General features: G+C 30.9%; 2 protein-coding genes across 8 annotated transcripts; both read right to left on the bottom strand.

Annotated features, from left to right (window-relative positions):
• Positions 1-25: 25 nt before the first annotated feature.
• LOC117910289 (DNA mismatch repair protein MSH1, mitochondrial-like) lies at positions 26-1381 on the bottom strand. The gene is made up of 3 exons (XM_034824376.1): positions 1193-1381; positions 620-755; positions 26-518 (listed from the first exon to the last, which is right to left on the bottom strand). The coding sequence occupies exons 1-3, from the start codon at positions 1309-1311 to the stop codon at positions 417-419; spliced, it is 357 nt and encodes a 118-aa protein (XP_034680267.1). The 5' UTR covers positions 1312-1381; the 3' UTR covers positions 26-416.
• A 12730-nt stretch (positions 1382-14111) lies between these two features.
• On the bottom strand, positions 14112-20471 carry LOC117910284. Of its 7 annotated transcripts, XM_034824367.1 has the most exons (7): positions 19905-20471; positions 18337-18858; positions 18274-18294; positions 17032-17094; positions 16773-16838; positions 16374-16433; positions 15928-16176 (listed from the first exon to the last, which is right to left on the bottom strand). In XM_034824367.1, the coding sequence occupies exons 1-7, from the start codon at positions 20433-20435 to the stop codon at positions 16069-16071; spliced, it is 1371 nt and encodes a 456-aa protein (XP_034680258.1). In that variant the 5' UTR covers positions 20436-20471; the 3' UTR covers positions 15928-16068. The 7 variants fall into 7 exon arrangements, with proteins under 7 accessions (XP_034680262.1, XP_034680261.1, XP_034680263.1 ...); XM_034824368.1 differs by lacking the exon at positions 18274-18294 and having other exon boundaries at positions 16773-16817; positions 18313-18858; XM_034824366.1 differs by lacking the exon at positions 18274-18294 and having other exon boundaries at positions 18313-18858.
• Between the last annotated feature and the right edge of the window lie 1867 nt (positions 20472-22338).

Here is a 22338-nt window from a genome sequence, read left to right on the forward strand (position 1 = left end):
GTCCACACCACAACCCCCCATAGGAACCATCTCACTTTTTTGTAAGTTTATCTTCGGGCGTGAATAACCAATTTAATTTCATTAAAAAGGTAATGATCAACAGGTAATTTATAAGATGCTTGTCAGCAGGAATAGACGGCTGCCACAATTCTAATAAAAAATAAATTTAAAAAAGGAAATAGCAATTTGAATACAAGATCTAGCAAAACCGTCTGCCAATCAATTTTTTTCTCTTTCTTTTTTTTTTTTTTTCAGCACAATAATAGCTATGGAATTAATGACCCCACGTCATAGCTCCAAGACCAAAGGTACATAAATATATAGCAAACCCAAGGTTCTTCCTTTCAGCGGTAAACATGAAGCTAGCATACTAAGAAAAGTGAGGAATTCACAGTATATTGCAGCATCATATGCACTCACTTCCCATTTTTCAAGTTAGGATCCACTCCTAGCAAATTGGAATATATAAGCCTTTTAACAAGGTGGACAGTGGACGGCTTTTTACACATTTGCATCCTCTGCAACAAAATACCACAAGAAATATTACTCTCAAATATCAAGAATAATACAATTTCGAACTTTAAAATGCAAAGAAATTCATCAAACTCTAGAAAAGCACCTCCTTCCACCACATTATGTGAGAAAGATCCTTTTCATCTAGCTCATTTTTCAATCCTATAACATTTTTTGTCATTCTTCCAGCTCCTTTCAAAACCCTCCTTTCGTTGAGACATCGGCTCTTCTCAAACTGTTGGCTGTCATAGCAAAGCAAAATAATCTTATGCCAATAAAAATAAATAAAATAAAATCACACCAAAATCAACCATAAAATAAAATTAATTGGAACATTGCTCACAATCTTTTTGACTGAAAATCCTTTCTCATGTCTAGGAACTGAATAATTTCATCAAACACAGGGCCACAGAACCAAATGCTTCACATCATTTAATGCAAAAGCACCCAAACATGCATCAAATACACAAATAACCAAGACCTAGCTGTGATACACCTCTCACAAGCTCCAAAAATCCCGGAGAAAAGGAAAAATACTATGCAGAACACATTTTCACTCTGAAGAAGAATGCTACAAGTTTTCCAACACAACAAAACATTGTCTTTCCCTAGAAAATTGTCCATCAAGCATTTCCCTTCAAACAAACACATAAACATATAAGAGGGAGGGAGAAAGTACAGTAGAAGTGTAGAAGAACGAAATGAAGTGTATTTGCAGGCAGGGGAACGGAGAAGAAGAGCGAGAGAGCAGAATCGAGGGAATGAAACGACGACGTTTTTGCTTGACAGCCAGTACATGGTGGTGGCAATGGAGCAGCAAATAGGAATTCTAGGGCTTTGAGTTGCTGGTTCCCGCCACAAAACTCCAGAAAAAGGTTCCAGGCTTTCCTGCGCAGGTGAGGATATTTTGGGAAGTGAAAGGACAGTAACATTGGAGAGATGTTCTGATGCGACGCGGTCGCATTTGGGAAGTGGGTTTCCCCAAAATCACGTTTCTAGCTGGCATCATCAACCGTTCATTTTACATTCATTGATTTCGAGTTGACATCATCACAACCGTTTGTTTTGCATTGATCTTAACCGAGGGACGGCATACACAAAACGATATAAACAGCTATAATTTAACTTATTTCCAAGTCACTAAAGTGCCAGTGGCGTTCACAAATCACAATAGTGTTCTTCACAAAAATATTTAAACTGAAAATAAACATTAAATATTTCATTTCTAAAATTTAAATAATTAGTTTAATTGTGGTTTAGAAATATTTTTATTTTTATTTTTATTTTTAAAAACAGAAAATGATAATAACTTATATATAAAAAAATTATATTCACATCCATCGGAACTCTTTTTACATCCGCCCTTATCATCTAATTTTTAGGACAAAAATATACTTTGATGCAATTTCTCTACTATTCTTTTCCTTCACTTCTTCTTTTAATGTTTCGAACTATGCATCTAAATACTTGCATTTGGAATTGTACCTTTTGATACCCTATTTACCAAATAATTGAACTATGTTCAATTCGAATATTTCTCGTCTAGCCTTTCAGGTATGGATATTTCCTCATTATTTGGATTTTGAGATCCGAACTTCATGGTATTCAACCTTCTAGGTCTGAAGACTATGAAAAGTTTTTTTTTTTTTCATTTTATTGTATTTTTTTCATGATTTCTCACTTCTAAACCATTTGCAAATTCTTCCTAATTGTTTTTTAATTATTTTTACAATAAGTTTTTCATTAAAAAAAATTAAATTAAAAATAAGCCCTAAAAGATATTCATGTAGTATGTTCAATGAATTCAAACAAAATGTATAAAAAAATTACAACCGACCATAAACATGCTTCAAACGCTCTTTCATTATCAAATAAGTTTCCGAGAAGATGATTTTCTCTTAGGGTTTGTTGTTAAAGATTGAAGTCATCCCACATTAAAAGAAAACAAAAGGAGGAGCTTCCTTGTGCTATAAAAGGAGGCCTCCACCCTCTATATTAATCATCTAAAAATAAGTTTTTATCCTTTTGTAAGTTTTTATGTTCTCTCCTCTTAATTGAAAAAAAAAGTTGTAATTTTGTCTTCATATAGTTGATATTTTTCGGTCTTGTCCTGTGGAGGTTTCCATCATAATTAAGTGGGTTTTATCACGTAAGTACTTTTGCCCCTTGTTTTATTTATTTATTGCTCTATTTTCCTTTTATTATTCTATTTTCAAATTATCATTGTGGATATCATTTTATAACAATGGTATCAAAGCCTAGGTTTAAGACAGTAGGTGGTTACTTTTGTGGTAACTATATGACTACAAAAGTTTTGTCAAAAGAGTAATAAGAACTTAAGGAAAACAAGTTTTAAGTGGGACCACTGTGACCTTTCCACTTTCCTAGTGTATTCAACACATACACTAACTATTATTCTAGGTTACTGTTCACCATAAAAGTGAAACAAATGGCAACAAAATTTGAAAGAAAAAAAAATCAATGGGAGCAATTTTGGGTTGTAGAAAATGAAAATGAAAGTCATCTTTGAGGAATGAATATTGCCTAGAAGCAGTTGGTAAAAGACTAGAAAATGTTGAAGATAAAGAGTGAGAGCAAATGGATGGGGATGTCGTTTCAAGCTTACATTTAGCAATAACATATAATATATTGTCAAGTATCTCAAAATTACAGTCGACAAAAGATTTAGGATACTTTGATAAACTTATATGAGGTCAAGTTGTTGCATAACAAAATCTTCTTGAAAAGAAAACTCTACACTCTTCAGATGTCATAATCTACTTCAATGATTGAATACATCAACACCCTAAAAACTATGTTCTCTCAATTATCAATTAAGGAGCATAACATGGAAGAGAAGGAACATGTTGAACTTCTACTGCAATGTCTACCTGATTCATATGATCATCTCATCATATATGTGGTTAATGGTGTTTTGAGGATAATGGTAATCTTTAATGATGTTGTGGCTATTGTACTTAAGGAAGAAGGTAGGCTTAAAAACAAGGAAAATAGAATATCTTCTTAGCAAACCGAGGCTTTAATTATGTCTAGAGGAAGATCAACAGAACATGGTTCTAGTGGGAGTCAAAGCTAGAATAGGTCAAATCGATTGAGTCTATGATTTTTTAGTTGGTCTCAATGCTGAGTTTGACCAAGTTAAAGTTCAAATACTTAGCAAAGAGCTTCCAACTTTGAACAAAACTATCTTTATGATTTGAGTAGAAAGCAAGAGAAGTGTCATACTTGAACCTCAGAATATGGAAGACTCAACTATGGTTGCTAACAAAGGTAGTGATTAGAAGGCTAGTGCTATTGATAACAAAAAGACTAATCGATCAAAGGTTTCAAACCGTGAGAACAAGGATAACTTATAGTGCACTTATTACCAGAAGCCTAGACATACATGGGAGAAGTGCTAAAAACTTCATGGTAAGCCAACCATGTCTAGCAAATAGTGGTTTACAATGAAGGGCAACAAAGGGATAATGGGCAAGCAAACTTATCTTTTGTTTAGCCAATTAATAAAAAATCCCTAGAATAAGGTGGATTCAATCAAGAAGAGATTGAAAAACTAAGAGCTTTGTTGGGAACTCTTGAGAAACCTTCAGGTACATGCTCACTAGCACTTTCAGGTAAGTTTCTTTTTTTCCATTGGATTAAAAGTTTAGAATAAAACCTTTTCTAGTTTGCAGGCTATAAATTCAGGTGCCATAAATTACATGGCTCATTCATCACACCAATTTAAAAATTACAACTTGTGTCCAAGTAGTAGGAAAATAGTTATAGCAGATGGTTCATTAATCATTGTCACAAGTGTAGGAGATGTCCAAATAAGTCCTACACTCACACTTAGAAATGTGTTTCATGTTCCAAAGTTGTCCACTAATCTTGTTTCTATACAAAAAATTACACAAGATTTGGGTTGCATTATGACTTTTTACCCTACTTAACCATGTACTTCAAGATCATGACTTAACACTTGAGACACCAAGCAAGTCATTTGTATCTTTTCTTTTTTAGTACCACATTTTAATAAAGAAAAAATCTGGCTTCATCATGGTAGACTTGGACATCCATCATTTAGAACTCTTAAGATCTCGTTCCCTTCTTTATATAGGAAATTAAATGTTGAGAGCTTCTATTATGATGTATTTGAACTTGCTAAACACAAGTAAACAAATTGAAAGTCCAATAGGGGACACCTAATAGGGCGGTTGAATGAGTGATTTTAAATTTTAAATAAATATTTATATGTTATACTAGAATTTTTTTTTTTATCCCAAAAGATACCAAAGATACCCTAAATAACTAAATAGGTTATACCTAAAATCTTAGGTAAATAAAAATATGATTTTTACTTTTTAAGGATAACCTGCGAGATGTTAAGGATAATCGATTCTATTAATTATAGACAATTTAAACAATATATCAAATACAAAACATATAAACAATGAGGCATAAGATTTTTTACTTGGAAAACCTTCACACTAACTATCAAGATAAAAAATCATGAGGTTTGAGACCTACTAATCTAAGTCCACTATATAAAATCAAGTTACACAAATTTATCTAATTGTAGCCCTAAAGACTTATTCTCTAGTACCTATAACGTGATTCATGTCTATGATGCAGGAACCTTTAATTGCTCCAATAGATCACTTTAGCCTCATTGAAATTAATTTAAATATAACAAACAATGTATAATCCTAGGTTAGAATTTTCACAAAATCACATATCAAAAACCAATAATTATAAAAGCAAAACCTAAGAAAATCTCCAAACATAACAAACTCCAAAATGTTTTAAAAATCTAAAACAAGAAATCATCAATAATGGTAACTACTGCCAAAGGATTTCTGACACCAAAAACCAAATAATAATGAAACAACTCCTTCTTCCACTAAAGAGTTTCCAATATGGACCATTTCTTTTAAAACTTTTTGTTCTTACTCATTATAACGAATGTATTTAGTAGGCCAACAAAACCTGTAAACTTCTAATGGCACCAACACATTTTTTAGATCAAAGACATAACAAAGTGAGAAAAAAATTGAGGAAGAGGGTCATTTGTAAAGTTTATTTGTATACTAATTGATCTTATATATATATATATATATATATATATATATATATATATATATATATATATATATATATATATATAAGATCAATTAGTGTTTGATATCTTACATGATTACACCTAACATGTTATACATATCCTAACTTTGTTTCCTATATCACATGCTAACCCAACAAACTTTAACTTTATGTGAGGTTTCAGAAATTAAGGAAAAAATAAAAAGAAAGAAAAAATAAAAAAAATGGAAAAGAGATTTATGTTTTGAAAGAATGTAAATTTGAAATCGAAACAATAAACAAAATGAATAATAAAAGGAATAAATGAGAGAGTGAGAAGAAGAAATGCCTCTCAAAACTTTGTGTGTTGATATAATAGAAGGAAAGCCTTTTATAGGGTTTACAAAATACCTTTCATTTTCCACTCATATTTAAAATTAGTAAATGAAAGCTTTTGCTTCATTTTGCTAGTCAATAGGGGGCCACTCACCACTCTTAATTATAAAGCATTTACAACACTCTTCCTTGGATGTCCACCACATGAAAAGAAATGTTTTATTAAAACCTTTTCAAGAACAAACCTATGGGAAAAACCTAGTAAAGGAAAAATAGTACTATATTCTTCTAATTCTTTAGGTTGCTCTTTGTCTATTAGGACAGTCTTGTTAAAAGCCTTACCAATAAAATCTAATGGGACAAAAGATGAATGGACGAAAAAAAAGTATAATGTACTAACATCCTTTTACAAACATGTTTTCCCTCATGTTGATATCCTTGTGTTGATGAATTTCAATATTGTGTATTAACCTCTTGAACATTGAGGTTAGTAATGACTTTGTGAATAAACTTCTAGATTATCTCTTGAATGTATTTACTAAACATCGATTTCATTACTATTCTAGAGTTCATGTGTATAAAGAAATTTTGATTAAATGTATTTGGTTATATTTTCGTTAATATGACCCCCTTTTATCTATACAATGCATACAATATTATTTTCATATAATATCATCATGTAGCCTTTGATTGAGGATAGTCCACATGATTCTCAAATATGTTGGATCATAGATCTCATTGCAAGTATTTTTTAATGATTTGATGACATAGCTACCATTGTTTGTTTGAAAAATCTCTATGAAGTAGTAATATCATCACATTCAAACATATACCCTAGTTATGACCCAGATTTATGTGTATTTGAAAGTTATCTTACATTCTCATATCTAAGCAATTGAAACTCTGGTTTTCATGAATAAAATAGACCTGTGTCAATAGTTTGGAGAAGATAACACAACATATGTTTGATACGATTCTAATGTCTTTGGGATGGAGCGGAACTATATCTTACTAATAAATTGAAAGAAAAAGCAAATTTTGAGAAAAATCAATTTTTAGGCGTGTACAATTGACAAAATATATGAGTACAACAATAGCATTAAAATATGATATTTAAGGACCAAGTAATTCTTCACCATCTTCGTGAGCATCAAATGGGTCATTTTTCACTTCATGTGATTGTACAACCATTGAAGAACTTAAAAAATGTACTTATCCATGTGAAAACACTTCAAAATTTTCTTAATATATGTTTACTAATGTACTAAAACTCCATTTAGAAAATGTTTGATCTATAGGCTAAGATAAAATTTTGATTCTATGAGATATTTCATCTCAAATTCATTTTCCAAATAATTTGTTATTTTTCTGAGCACTTCAGGAGTCCCAACAATATGTAAACCATGAACATACACTATAATAATTGAAAATTCAATTTCTAATTTTTTTTTTTTAATAAAAATACATGGACATATAGAGTTGTTAACTTATGCTTCTTTTAGTAGGTATTCGCTAAGGTGACTGTACCATATGTGTCTAGATTGCTTCAATCCATACTAGGATTATTGTAACTCGATTGAACACATGCTATGAGGCTTTCCATTTTTTGCTTCAAGTAATTTAAATTATTCATGAAATTATTTGCTTCAAGCATTTTAATCCTTTAGAGAATCATTTGTTTCATGCATTTTAAGTCCTTCAAGGAATTATTTGTTTCATAAATTTTAAATCCTTTAGGGAATTATTTGCTTCAAAACATTTAAATCCTTCAATGAATTATTTGCTTTAGACATTTTAAATCCTACATGAATTTTAGTATATATGGATTTTAAATATATTGTAACTACATCATAAAGGATATATTTAGTCCTTCAAAAACTATTGATCATATAATTATATCATTACAATATTTGATACAAGGTCTATACAAGAAACCTTATGCTACTAATCATGCTTTATATTTTATAACCTCATTATTTCCAATTGCACTTCTGTACAAAAATCCATTTCTCCCTAACAAGCTTTATGTCTTCAAGCCTTTGGATTATAGGTCTAAATACTTCTCTTTTCATTAATGAGTTTAAATCTATCTACATAACTTCTTTCCATTTTGACCAATCATTTATATGTTGACATTCTTCCACATTTTGTGGTTTGAGATCTTCATAATTTCTTATGATGTTAAAGGCCACTTGGAAAGTGAAAATATTGTTAATAACAATATTATTTTGATATCATTTTTCTCGTATGTACATAACTTATTGAGATATTGCAATTTTTAGGTACTTATGTCTCTTCAGGGGTTATTTATTCAATTTCTACCTCTTTAGGGGATACTTGTTCACGTGTGCCTCTTCATGGACTATTTGTTTAATATGTGCCTCTTAATTAGAAACTATTTGTTTTATTTGTGTCCTTTTAGGGGCTATAGGTTCATCAATTTTACATTGATTAGTCAATTTTATGCCTCTTCGAGCGTGTCAAGTTTCTCCTTGTGCTCCCCTCTTATAGGGAATCATATCTTTTGAGTCAATCAGTCTAACACACTTTAGGTGTAGCTTAAATTCATTTGCAATTATCTTATCCTACAGGGACATCAATCCATGTTTGAGTATTTACAACCAGAATAGATGACTTTATCACTTTCTTTGTATCAATAAATGCATATAATAATTGGTTTGCAAGATTTTCCAAATAAATAATCATTTGAACTTCTAGTTCACATTGATATATATGAAGATCAAGATGAGATAAAGTGGATGCATTCCATTTAATTTCTTACTATTCTTCTAGAATCAACTTTTCTCTCCCTAATGGCAGGAAAACATTTTCATTAAAATGATAATTCACAAAGTCCCAAGATACCTTATGATAGATGAAAAATCAAAACTTACATAAATCCCAAGTTTTTGTTAGGGAATGATTTTAGTATGTCATTTAGGTGCAATTGGTACATATGCTACACAATTTAAAAAAAAAAAAAAATCAAAAGGGAGAAACATTTGGTTGTTTTCTAAAGAAGAGTATTCATGGTAAGTTAAAGGTCGAATGTGGACTACCTTTAACTTGGAAAAATGGAAAAATGGACTCTTAATGAGCTCATTACTTAGTGTGTGTAAGAGGAAGAGAGATTGAAACAAGAAAAGATAGAAAGTGCTCACTTAGCTACTACCTTTCATGACAATGTTGCCAACAGGAAAAGAAAAAGGAACAATAACAGTAAAGGAAAATGAGCTGTAGACAGTGGGGCTTCATAGCCTAAAGTGTAACAGAAACATGATAAGGTCATCACTTGTTTATTTTGCAAGAAATGTGGATATGTGAAAAAGAATTGTCCTAAGTATGCAAAATGGCTCGTTGAAAGGGGTAAACTTCTCAACTATGTTTGTTCTTAAGTTAACTTAGCTTTAATACCAAATCACACTTGGTGGATAGATATAGGTGTAACTACTCACATAAGTGTGACAATGCAGGGTTATCTAAGGAGCCAAGTGCCAATTGATGTTGAAAGATTCATTTATATGATTGGTTTATTTAGATTTTAATTAGAATTTGGTTGTTATTTGGATTTGGATGAAACTTTTTATGTACTGTTATTTAGATGGAATTTGGTATTTGTTTCTCGTTTGGACAAATCTGGTTACTCTTGTTCATTTGGAAATGGAAAAATTAGTCTTTTTCAATATTCAAATATAATTGGTATAGGTTCTTTGGTTGATAATTTATATAAATTGGATATTAATGTCTCACATATTAATGACTCCTTGCATGCAAGTAATTGTGGTACAAAGCATAAATTAACTAATGATAATTCTTCCATGTTGTGGCACAAGCGTTTATGACATATTTCTAAACAAATGATTCAAAGACTTGTGTCAGAAGGAATTATTGATTCCCTTAACTTTTCAGATTTGAAAATATGCATTGAATGCATTAAGAGAAAGAAAACAAATGTCAGAAAAGTTGGTGCCAACAGGAGTTCAGGTGTCTTGAAATGAATTCATGCTAATATTTGGGGTCCACTCCCTATGGCTTTTTGGAATGGTCAATAGTATTTTATTACTTTCATAGATGATTATTCTCATTATGGGTGGCTATACTTGATTCATGAGAAGTCTCAATCATTAGACATTTTCAAATCTTATAAAGCTGAAGTTGAAAATCAACTTGGAAAGAAAATTAAAATTGTTAAATCTAACCATGGTGGTGAGTACTATGGTAGATATGATGGATCAGGTGAACAACGTCCAGGACCTTTTGTGAGATACTTGCAGGAATGTAGGTGCATTTGGTACATATGCTACACAATAAAATAAAATAAAAATGAAAAGTGAGAAACATTTGGTTGTTTTCTAAAGAAGAATATTCATGGTAAGTTAAAGGTCGAATGTGGACTAAAGTTGCAACATGCATAATAGCATGACATCCTAGAAAAAAGTTGGTAATTTGGTCTTCATTAGTAATGGTCAAGAAATTAGATAAAGACATTTAGTGAGGCATTTTACCAAACTATTTTACATATGAGTATGTGCAACTTGATGCTCAATATCAATTATAACTTTATGCAATAGCTAATGCATGCTTGAAAATAAATTCACCAACATTATAAAGATGTATTGTCTTGATCAAATAATATGAAAATTATGCTTGTAATTTTTTATTTGTGCAAAGAACCTAGCAAAGACAATATTACATGTAGAAAAGAGATAAACATGTGACTGCCTAGTAGAGGCATCTATTAAAATAAAATAAAAAAATAATGAACTGATCCACATGGTAGGTGGATAAGTTTACATATTTCCCCATGTATTCTTTCCAAAAAGACTAGTGGCTCATATATGACTTTGGTAAAAGATGGTCTAACTATCAATTTGCCTTGCAATCGAACAACAAAAATGAACATTCACTAGGCAAAATAATCTTCTAGTTCCTTAATGGATGCCCATGTGAGTGTTTTATTATTCGACACATCATTGAGGACTTCAGGTTATCTAACCAATCATGCTAAAATATCAAAATTTGTGGGTCGTTGAACTTCTGGTTCACATCAAAATATAACTCAATAGACTTTATAGTTGTATGATACAACCTAAAGGAGAAATATAGGAGCTTTTCAACTATAAACTTTTGGCTAGAAATAATACAAGTAATGTAGAGATATTTCATATTACTTTCATTCATAGTTTCAATCAAATAATCATTTTTATGGACATCTTTAAAATTGAGCAAATTTCTTCTAGATTCAATAAAAATATAAAGCATCACTCATATGGATCTAGTTCCATTTGGTAGTGTAATGTTTACTCTTTCAGAGCCTTCAATCAAATTTATAGTATCTAACATTACACTAGCATTAGCTTGTACTAATATCAAATTGAAAAAGTATCTTTTAATTAGAGTGTGAGTGGTTACACAATTTGTTAGACATACACCTTCCTCGTTCATCTTAAAATAATAAGTGTTTGACTAATATTTAGGCACATGACAAGTACATAACCCATACCCTTTCTTACCAAGCCCATAATAATTCTCAATATTGTTTCACTTGTTGTGATGTTATGTGGTTTATTTTGTTATATATGTCAACTTTAATTTTGTTATTAATCATCAAGGAGAGAGATTTGCTCTCACTTCTGAGAATGACATTACATTCCTTTAATGAAAGAATATAAAATTAGATTGAAACAATAAAGAAAATGACTAATAAAAGGAAATGAGAGATTGAGGAGAAGAAATGTCTCTCAAAAGTTTGTATTGATACAGTAGAAGGAAAACCTTTTATAGGCTTTGTATTTAATATTCATCTTTAAAATGAGTAAATGAAAGCTTTTACTTCACTTTTTTAGTAAACAATGTGGTCATTCACCACTACTAATTATAAAGTATTTACAACAGTTTAAAATTAATAAAATATTTTTACATAATTTTTCAAACTTATTTAACTTAATTTTTCTCTTACATATAAAGATTAGATAATTCCAAAATATATAAGTTTTCTTAGCCAAATTGAATATATTTGAGTTTTTTTTTTAATATTTTTTTAATGATGAACCAAAACATGAGAAATTATTTTCCTCATTAGCTTTATATTTTTTTGTTTAGTACTTCCTAAGAACAAAATATAACCTAAGAGACAAAATTTCAAAATTTGCAAGCTCATATTAATTTCTTATATATTTCTTAAAAAACATATTTTACTTAACATCGATACATCACATTATGAACTTATATACAACAAGATACTAGAGATGTGACCAGATTTATTATAGTTCAGAAGGCATGTGAATTTGGTTCATCGGTGTGACAATCTTACTTGGGCTCACATAAACATTTTAGGCCAAAGCATATCCTTGGAGCTCGAGTTCAACCCAAAATTCTAAGATCTAGCTTGAACATCATCAGCTTGGTAGGAAAGGCCTACAAGGCATGAAGTATCACCTACAAAAAGAATAAGACTGGGGATTTGAATCTTTTGAATTAGTGAGAGGTGTAAAGTATAATGAACATGTTAGTTTAAGAAATGCCAAGAGAGAGAGAGAGAGAGAGAGAGGAGAAAAGAAAAAAAGTTGAGTTATTAAATTCCTGGTACTAGTTGAGTTGAAAGTTTGCTTGACGAAGCAAAGGGTGGTGACCTAACTGATCTTAGTGCAATAATAGAAATTTAAGCATATTTGTGTAATTTGTATAATTTCTCCTAAAAATTTAAAAGTGAGCGAACGATGATTTGGGAAGGCTAGAAAAAATGATGAAAAGTCTCATATAGTTAGTAAAAAAAGGGCTGGGGGATTTAGGAAGCCTAGAAAAAAAGGATGAGAGTGATTTGGTATGAGGCAAAAATGGGTTCTTCCCCGTATTTTAAACCTTGTTGTCTGTAGACAAAGGTGAAAAGATGGTTTTAAAATTACATGAATTTTAATGGGTTTGAGTTATGCATAATTGCATTTGTGTCATAATCATGTTAATTTATTTAACCTGCTTAATAGACAACTCATATTTAGGTTTAACTACTCAAGCCTTCTAACCTTTTCAATTCTTTTACTCAATTCATTAATAACCCATTAACCTATATACATTTATAAATTTATGTATTTAAAAATAATAAAAATTAAAAGCTTTTAAACATGAATATCATATAATTTAAAAATTAAATAATTAGTTAAATTAAAATTCTATATATATTTCATTTGCAAGATTAAAATATTTTATAATTGAAACATTAAGTAATATTATGAACATGTATCCATTTTGTATGTTGTAAATGTATTATAATTAAAAATTAAATAATTGAATGAATTAAAATTCTAAAATTTAAACTTAAAAATTAAAAAACAACTAAAAAGTATTTTAAAAATGATATTTTTATAAATTTTAAATTTTAAATATGCTAAATGAGTTATAATCGTGTTAATTGGTTTAATGGGTTAGAATCATATTAACTTGTTACTAATACAACACAACTTATTACTAGCCTAAGCAAATGACCATACATAACTTGGTGAAGAAAGGAGGCCTTGAAGGGTTCAGCAAGGAGCCTGGGCGATGAACCATGAGTTTTAAGCTCCTCAAATGGAGAAGCTCCAATATGATTTGGATTAAACCTTGAAGCTCATGCAAATTTTTTAAATCATTAAAATAAAATTTAGAAATGAACTTTAGCTTTCATATTCAAAATTTCTCATATTTACTTTCTTTATTCTTGCACATTTCCAATTTAATAAATATTCGTAAAGAAGAAGTCTCATTTTTATAATAATTTATTCCATTAAAAATTACCAAAAAACTTTTAGTTATTTCCTTTATGATAAATTACCTATATTGAAATTTCCCAAAATTATTTATTATTCCAATTAAAATTAGTGTAATAAAGAAACTTTCAAAAATGTGAACTATAAAAATCTAGAGAATACTTCATCCAATAAGAACAGCTTTTAATCTACAAGGATTAGCGTAAAATAATTTTAAAGAAAATAATTTAAAATCCTTTAAAATAATATTTCAAAAAGAAACTTTGCTCTCTTAATTTTATTTTCACAAGTTTTATTCTTTTAATCTACACTATTCTAAAATTTAATAAATAATATCTCAATCTAATTTTCAAAGAAACAAAAATCTATTTCCATTAAGAATTACTAAAAATTCCATTTTATGCAAGATATGCCACATATATAGAGAGAACATACAAATTGGAAAAGGAAATTAAAATAATTTTCAATAGCCCTAGGGAACATGTTACAAATTTTTGTAACCAAAATTTGGTATTCAAGATATCTAAATTTACCAAAATACCCTCACAACCAAAAATAGAGTTAGAAAAATTAAGAACCCTAAGAATACCTGAAGACGCCAAAAAGACCACTTAAACCATCTTAGAGTACTTGATTGTCTTGCTTGAGCATTTGATGGCATTTGAACGTCTTAAAATAGATACATCACATTAAAGGAATAACACAAACTGTGGATGTTCATACGTACCTTATTATAGCTTAGCAAGCCTACACAAATCTAATGCTTAGTAAATCTCTAATAGAGATGGAGCAGAATGACTACTAATGGATTTCTCACAGAATGACACAGACAGCATTAACAACCATTGCAGCTGCGATCGCCACATTCAAGGCTCCTTCCAAGGCTTCGAATGCAGCCTTTGCACCAGTAAGCTGAAAAACATTATTATGAATACCAGATTAATGTTAAGAAAACACACAAAACTGCCGATGTAACTAAGAAATCATTGTCACCATAACTTAAAAATAAGAGAGTTGGTAAATAAGAGAAGCATTTTTCAGTTGGAAAGACATGGCTTTTGGTTAAGAAAGTATGACAAATAAATTGGTTAAGAATGTATCCTTCTTAATCACTTTTACTAGAGAATGATCTTTGAGGTGGTCTTGAAAAACTTTTCTCTTTGAGGTGGTCTTCTTCTTCATGATTTCTCATTGGCTTGATTTGTCTTTGGATTGCCACTTTGGAAGTTGTCTTGCCTAATCACACTTGAAATATGATCATTAGTTCTAAACCTTGTTTTGTTATCATCAAAATCAAGATTAACAAAACCTTGGTTTCACATAAAGCCTTAGTATTGGCTTCACTACCTTCATTGTTGGCTTTATCCCATTCGTGTTTAAGTTTCAGTTCTCCTGTTGATATTTCTTGAGCATCAAAGATCAATGGGGGTCCCTCATCCATATTCAACTAAATTTCATACCCTTTTGCTTTGCATTTTAAGGAGAAAAAAACATTCATGCTTTTAAATAAGAATAGTTATTCCCATCAAAGTAGGATGGACTATTCAAGGGAGCACCACTTTTAGATTGTTCCATATTGGATGTACACGATCAATAAAAATTTGATTTTTATCCTATATGATCAATAAAATTTTGATTTTTAAATAGTATGGTCAATAGAAATTGGATTTTAAATCAATAGGATAAAGAATTGATTTTTTATATTGCTTTGATACCAATTGAAAAAATCGAAAGTTCAATAAAGAACACCCAGGGGGAGGGGTGAATGGGTGATTTTAATAAATAAATATTTATATATTATACCAGAATTTTTTTTTATCCTAAGAGATATCAAGATACCCTAAATAACTAAATGGATTATACCTAAAATCTTTAGGTATATGAAAATATGATTGCAAGATTTGAACGAGCTTACCTCAAAAATTATAGAAGAGTTGTGCATAGTGTCATCTCATTGCTTCTTCAGGTTCCTAAATGGCTTTTTCTATCCCATGGTGTTGCCACCACACTTTGATTGCAAGAATCACCTTGTTCTTGAATCTATGCTCTCCAACTTCCAGAATTTGTAAAGGTTCCTCCATATAAGAAGTATTTTCGTTAATCTGAACGTCTTGCAAGTCAACTACTCAAGTTGGATCTGGAGTACACTTCCTTAGCATCGACACATGGAAGACATCATGCACGAGGGAGAACTATTGAGGCAAAATTAATTTGCATGCCACTGGGTTTACACTGCTAAGCATCCACCATTATAAAAATAGATACATCACATTAAAGGAATAACACAAACTGTGGATGTTCATACGTACCTTATTATAGCTTAGCAAGCCTACACAAATCTAATGCTTAGTAAATCTCTAATAGAGATGGAGCAGAATGACTACTAATGGATTTCTCACAGAATGACACAGACAGCAGAAAAACCAGAAACAGTCATTGCAGCTGCGATCGCCATATTCATGGCTCCTTCCAAGGCTTCGAATGTATCCTTTGCACTAGTAGTCTGAAAAACATTATTATGAATACCAGATTAATGTTAAGAAAACACACAAATCTGCCGATGTAACTAAGAAATCATTGTCACCATAACTTAAAAATAAGAGAGTTGGTAAATAAGAGAAGCATTTTTCAGTTGGAAAGACATGGCTTTTGGTTAAGAAAGTATGACACAGGTGAAAAAGAACAAGAACATGAAATTACCTTGTTAATCACTTTTACTAGAGAATGAGCTGAAGAAGTGATTGCTTTTGTAGTGCTTGTCTGCATCAAACAAATGAACTTGTCCTTTTACTCTAAAAACTTAAATTCTTATATATAACAAGCCAACAATTTAGTAGTGTCTAATATTGTAAAATTCATGGAGACTTCACTTTTTCTGAACCTCAAAATTAATTTTGAGAAAAATGATAAGAGAAGGGGGAAAAAGTCATGTAATTGATTTCCCTACCTATAAGCAGTGTTGTAGACTTAAAATCAGTCAATCATCACTGTATACCTTAGTGACAAAATTTTTCTCTTAAATAAATAGATTTTGGTTCAAAGACCATGGGACGGATAAAGAAGAACAAAGCACAAGGAAGAGTTAGAAGATGAAACTACCTTATTAATCACTGGCACAATTGGACCAAGAGAAGAAGTGTTTGGCTTTGTAGTGAAATTAGGCAGCAGCGTGAAACAATCATTGTCATTGTTAAACAATCGGTTAATCCAAAAGCTTATATTGTCAAGTTAACCATCATTAAGTAGCTATAATTAATTTAGTTGTATAATGTATCCTATCAACAGGAAGTTTGATTGAAAGAGCATGAAACAAACAGAAGATCTAACAAAAGGAAAAATAAGAACATTATAAACTCACTTTGTTATTCAATGGGACAATACGACCAGGTGAAGAAGTGCTTCCCTTTGAAGTTTTTTTTTTCTGCACCAGTTAATTGTCATTCAGGTCGGTCAATATTTAAGAATTATTGTCTACAATAACAATATAAATCACATTAAATTCACTTAATTTCAAGGCCAATGTACTAATTGAAATTTGGTGTTAAAAGGTAACTAAATTGGAAATAGTTAGGCCAATATATAAATATAGCAGAAACCCCACAACAAATTGCTTGTTTCCTATATTCTAAATATTCCCCATTAGTTATTTGATCACGTAAGAGTAGGCTAATTGCTTCCATTAGAATATAGACCCATAATGTATATCAGACTAATAGTCTCTTGACTTGGGGTGAATTGAGCTACCCAATTGATCTAGACTATCTTAATCTTTTAGGATATGGGCCAACAATATGTATCAAACTAACAATATATTTTTGGCATGTATCTTACATGAAATGGGTGAATAAGAGCAACATTTTCCTTTTTCATTGACAAATACATGACATTAGTTGAAGGAAAAAGGGAAATAGAATAGCATAGAGGAAAGAATCAGATAACATAAAGAAAAGAACACTAAATCACCTTTAGCAACATGGCAAGGGAGGCACTTTGCTTTGAATCATTCACCTGTATCAAACAACCTGGTCAGCCGGATCAGTCCATTTTATTAATATTTCAAAGTGCTAAACTTAAACTTGAATTGAATTTTAAAAATTATAAAATTTATAAATGTAAAATACATGTTTATAGAAAAAAATCATACTAATTAAATTATTGAATCAACATCCATCCATTAGAATATACATCAAACTTAAATGCAACTCAAATACTTTAAAAATGATTTCAATCAAGGGCATCCTTTATACATCTTTGAAAAAGCACCTTGTCTCTATGGGTGCACCTGGTCTGGTGGAAACACTTGTGTGACTATGGGCCCCTTTTATTATGAACTTTTTAAACTTCCTCCATTGAACTTCTTATTCCAGCAATACTAAAAACAACTTTTTAAGCCTCTCATTCTAATCAATCAAAATAATACTAAAAAAATTAAGCTGTGTCAAAAGTAGAAGAAGAGGGTATAAGAAAAAAGATTAATTATGCCTTGTATGCCATGACTAAAAGAGAATACTACTAGTGAGAGGTACCTTTACTCCACCATCCATTTTGGCTTTCCTAGCGGTTTTCCTCATGGCTTCAAGCAAAGCGTAGTGAGAGGTACCTTTACTCCACCATCCATTTTTAATACTGAATTTATTACCTTCACATGAGTCTTTGGTCTGTTGGCTTTCCAAGCGGTTTCCCTCATGGCTTCAAGCAAAGCGTAGTTATCCAAAAACAGATGGTGGGTGGCGCTGTGGATAAACTTTTGGGCATTGTAACAGTGAAGGCATAGAGAGAAGCAGGTGCTACCGCGCTCGAAGCAGCTGACACAGGTGAAGAACATTCCCTCGATAAATTCCCCACAGCCTTTGCAAAATGGCCTTCCACTTCGGATGATATAGTAAAGAGTTTTTACATCGGAGAAGTCGAGTCCCTTTTTATCTTTGTCTAGTTTCCTGAAGAATTCTGGAGTATTCATGAACTCAAGTTCCAGGTTATTATTGGTCAAGTGTTTGTAGGCTTTCCGCCTCATGAACTCTAGGAACTCATGGAGGGCCACGCGTTCATGATTTCCATAATGCATTGAGCTGAAAAACTTGCGTATCTTCTCCTTCTCCTTAATGTCTTCTGATGTGCTTCTGCAATAGGCCGTAGCAATCTGGCGCAGCTCCTTCATTATCTCAGGGCCTTGAGGATGAGAATCCTACCATGTTCAATTCGGATTTTCAATTATTTGGGCTTGGAAGATAGCATCAAGTGTAAGGGCAGTGGTGCAGTAGTTGATAAGGATGGTATGAAAAAGCCTTTCACTTTTTTCATTTTTTTCTTTCTTTTTTTCTTTTTTATTTTTATTTATTTTATTTATTTTTCTTATTTTTAAATGCTTAATTTGTCAAAGAGCTTTTTCACAGGTTTAACTATAAAAATAAAAAATTAGAATTTTTGCAACGAATTAATTTTCATACTTTTAAGCATTAATTAGGACAAATATATGAGAAACTTAACTAGATAATTTCAATAAGAATAGAAAAAAAATATTAAAGAATTTTTTGTGGATGAGGATGAGGATGAGGATGTGTAGATAGAAAATAACTAAAGCATCCAAAATTTTAATTATATAAAAATTCATTTTATGGAGAAATTTTTAATATGAAAAGATAAAAACCTTTTGAAAACCTTTATTATCATTACTGCTTTTTTAGTTAGAAATTCAATAACATTTTGAAAAATCGGTATTTAACAAAGAATTTTAGAAAATCATTTATATGCAAAAGAAAAAAAAACCTTATAAATGTGAAAAATAAAAAATAAAAGAAATGTGAAAAAAATAAGCAAAAATAATTTAATAAAAAGTTAGGGAATAATGAAAAGTTATTTTTGGCATGCCAAAACAACATCATGGACATCATCGATGAACCAAAACTTGAAAAAAGAAAAAAAAGTTGATTCCAAAATAATAAATAAAATGAAGCCCCATTTACTTAATGCTGAAGTATTGTTGTTGGTGGGATGATAATAGGAAGGATTTTTAAATTAATTATTATTTCTATCCAAGAAAAGGTAAAAAAATTAATTTTATATATATATATATATATATATATATATGTACTGGTGGCATGTATCGGTTTTTTCTAAACTCATAGAATAGGTAGTCGATAAAACCCACCCATTGACGTACTAGTTGTTCTTGTATAAGAAGTTTCAAAAATCGATTGGAAAATAAATTTTATGAGAGCACCGGCTCCTTACCTTGCGGAGAGTCTGAACTTGTGCGGCTGTGGCCCTCAGTGCCGGAAATTCGGATTTCCTCCGCTTGGCTTCAAGCAATGCGAAGTTATCCAAAAATTCTTTGTGCTCATGCTCTATATTATTGCTTTCATAGCATTGAAGACACACAGAGAAGCAGCTAGGAGAGTGGTCGAAGCATTTCACACAAGTAAAGAACACTCCACTCATAAATTCTCCACACCCTTTGCAAAATGGTCTCCCACTCTTAACTATGTAGCACAGAGTCATCACATCATGGAAACCCAGACTCCCTTTCCTATCCTTGTCAAGCTTTCGAAACCATTCTTGATTGCTCATTCGGATGTAGCCTCTCTTCTCCGTGAAAGCCAAGTACTCGCGCAGGATCACTCTTCGATCTCCATTCAGATCCATGGAATTGAAGAAGTCGTGTGCCAGCTGCTTAATGTCTTCGGCCCCGGCCTTGTAGTAGGCATCAGCTACCTCTCTCATTTTCTCCATTCTTTTCGCAGAGCTTCTTTCCTGCTCATTCATCCAGAGGAATCTTTTGGGTGGTTTGATGGAGGTGGAGATCCCGTACGTGAAAACCAAATTAAAATAATGCTGGCCACTTTGGGAAAGCGATTATGAATGTGGTTGATGGTAGGGTAGGTCGGTCTAATTTTCATTTACATTAAAAGTGAAAAGCAATAAAAAACTTACCAATCAATAAGACAACACCCCACTTAGGAAAAGTTTAAAATGGTACTAGTTTGTTGACAGATAAATTAATAATTTTTGTATTGATATTTCTGCATGCAGTTTGTTTTTAATTTTTTTTTCTATTTTCCATCCTCTCATTCAAAATAGAAATTTAGTACTGGTATTACTCTTTTCTGGGTATTTTCATTCTGGCTTTGTCCTGGATAAACAAACACATAAAGCCTATCAATCATGGACCTGGGAATGGAATATACAAATGCGTCTTTAACTACATTAGACTTTTTCTTTAGTCATTATCTTACTTTGCACTAATCAACCCTCTGATTGGTGGGTGATGCACCCCATTGAGAAGTTTTGGGAGCTTGTGGACTTAGTGTTCACATGTTGACTCAAGTCTACACACTTTAGGGCCCCCAATCTATGCCTTAATTCTAATAATGGGATTAGGTTGGATCCCCTGATCCACGGCTTTTGTGTTGCTTTTGGTATAAAAGTTTTTTCCAAGGTTAAACATTTGTTATATGTTTGTCTATTTCTATAGACTAAGGCATTATAAAAGGAAAGGAGATTGAGGCATAAATTGATTCTTTAATGAAGTTGGGATTGAGATATTTTTATAGAAAAATAAAACAAATATTTTTTTTTTCAAGTTTACATGTTAAGAAGCTCTTTAGTTTTTTTTCTCCTTAAATGCTATATAAGATTGTGACGTTGCCTTGAAAGAGAAGAAGTTTGTGTAATTTCACAAAAGGCTCAAGGAAGGTTCATGCAATTTATCAAATTATGAATTAGCTATAGGCTATAAAATATTGGGATTTTTGCTAGGATGATAAGGGTGCATGTTTTTCATATATTAGTTCGTGATATTCCATGTTAGATGGTGAAAAAAGTTTATAACATTATATATGTATGAACACTTGTTAACTTTATAGATATATTTTAAAGTTGTAAGTTAGAATGAACAATATTTACAAAGTTGGGAGTGGGTCATTACAAATAATATTAAAGTCAAATTTATAACTCCAATGTAAGGGTTTGTTTAATTTTGTGAGAGATGTCTGTCTGTTTGGCCCCATAATCCCATAAGGCACAATAAAAACGTTGTGTTTGCATGGAGGATGAGAGATTGTGATATCTCACATTGTGTAGGGGAAAATATATATGTGTGAATATCTCTTAACCTTATAAATCCATTTTAAAGCTCTAAGGGTCTTTTGGGCCTAGAGTGGATAATATTTATATAGTTGGTATCAAAGCTAAGTTCCTAAATCTGGGAGATATTTGTTTAGTTGACCTTGCAATCTCAGGAGGCACAACAATATTGTGTTTGTATGGTTTAAAGTTCTGAGTAAGAGTAAATAATATTTACATGGTTAAGAGTGGTTACCCCTTATAAGACAAATTTGGAATAAAGATGAACAATTTAAGGATGGATTTGAGAATTTTTTCTTTTTTTTTTTAAGGGACAATTGTCTTTTAGACCCAATTGGACCCAAAAATTAAGATTTGGCTCATAAAAGTTGTATAATTGATAGGGAGGATATAAAATATGAAGAGACCAATATACCATTCAAAACTATTTTCTACCATAATGTTTAAGAAACTTTTTTATCTTAATTTTTTTTTAATAATTATTCTGAAAATTTATTATTTTTAGAAAACTAATTTTTTTTTAAAAAAACATTATAAAAATATATCATTTAAAAAAGAAAATTTTGACATATTTTCAGTTATT

Source organism: Vitis riparia, unplaced genomic scaffold (assembly GCF_004353265.1).
Source record: "Vitis riparia cultivar Riparia Gloire de Montpellier isolate 1030 unplaced genomic scaffold, EGFV_Vit.rip_1.0 scaffold698_pilon_pilon, whole genome shotgun sequence".
Classification (NCBI taxonomy): Eukaryota; Viridiplantae; Streptophyta; class Magnoliopsida; order Vitales; family Vitaceae; genus Vitis; species Vitis riparia.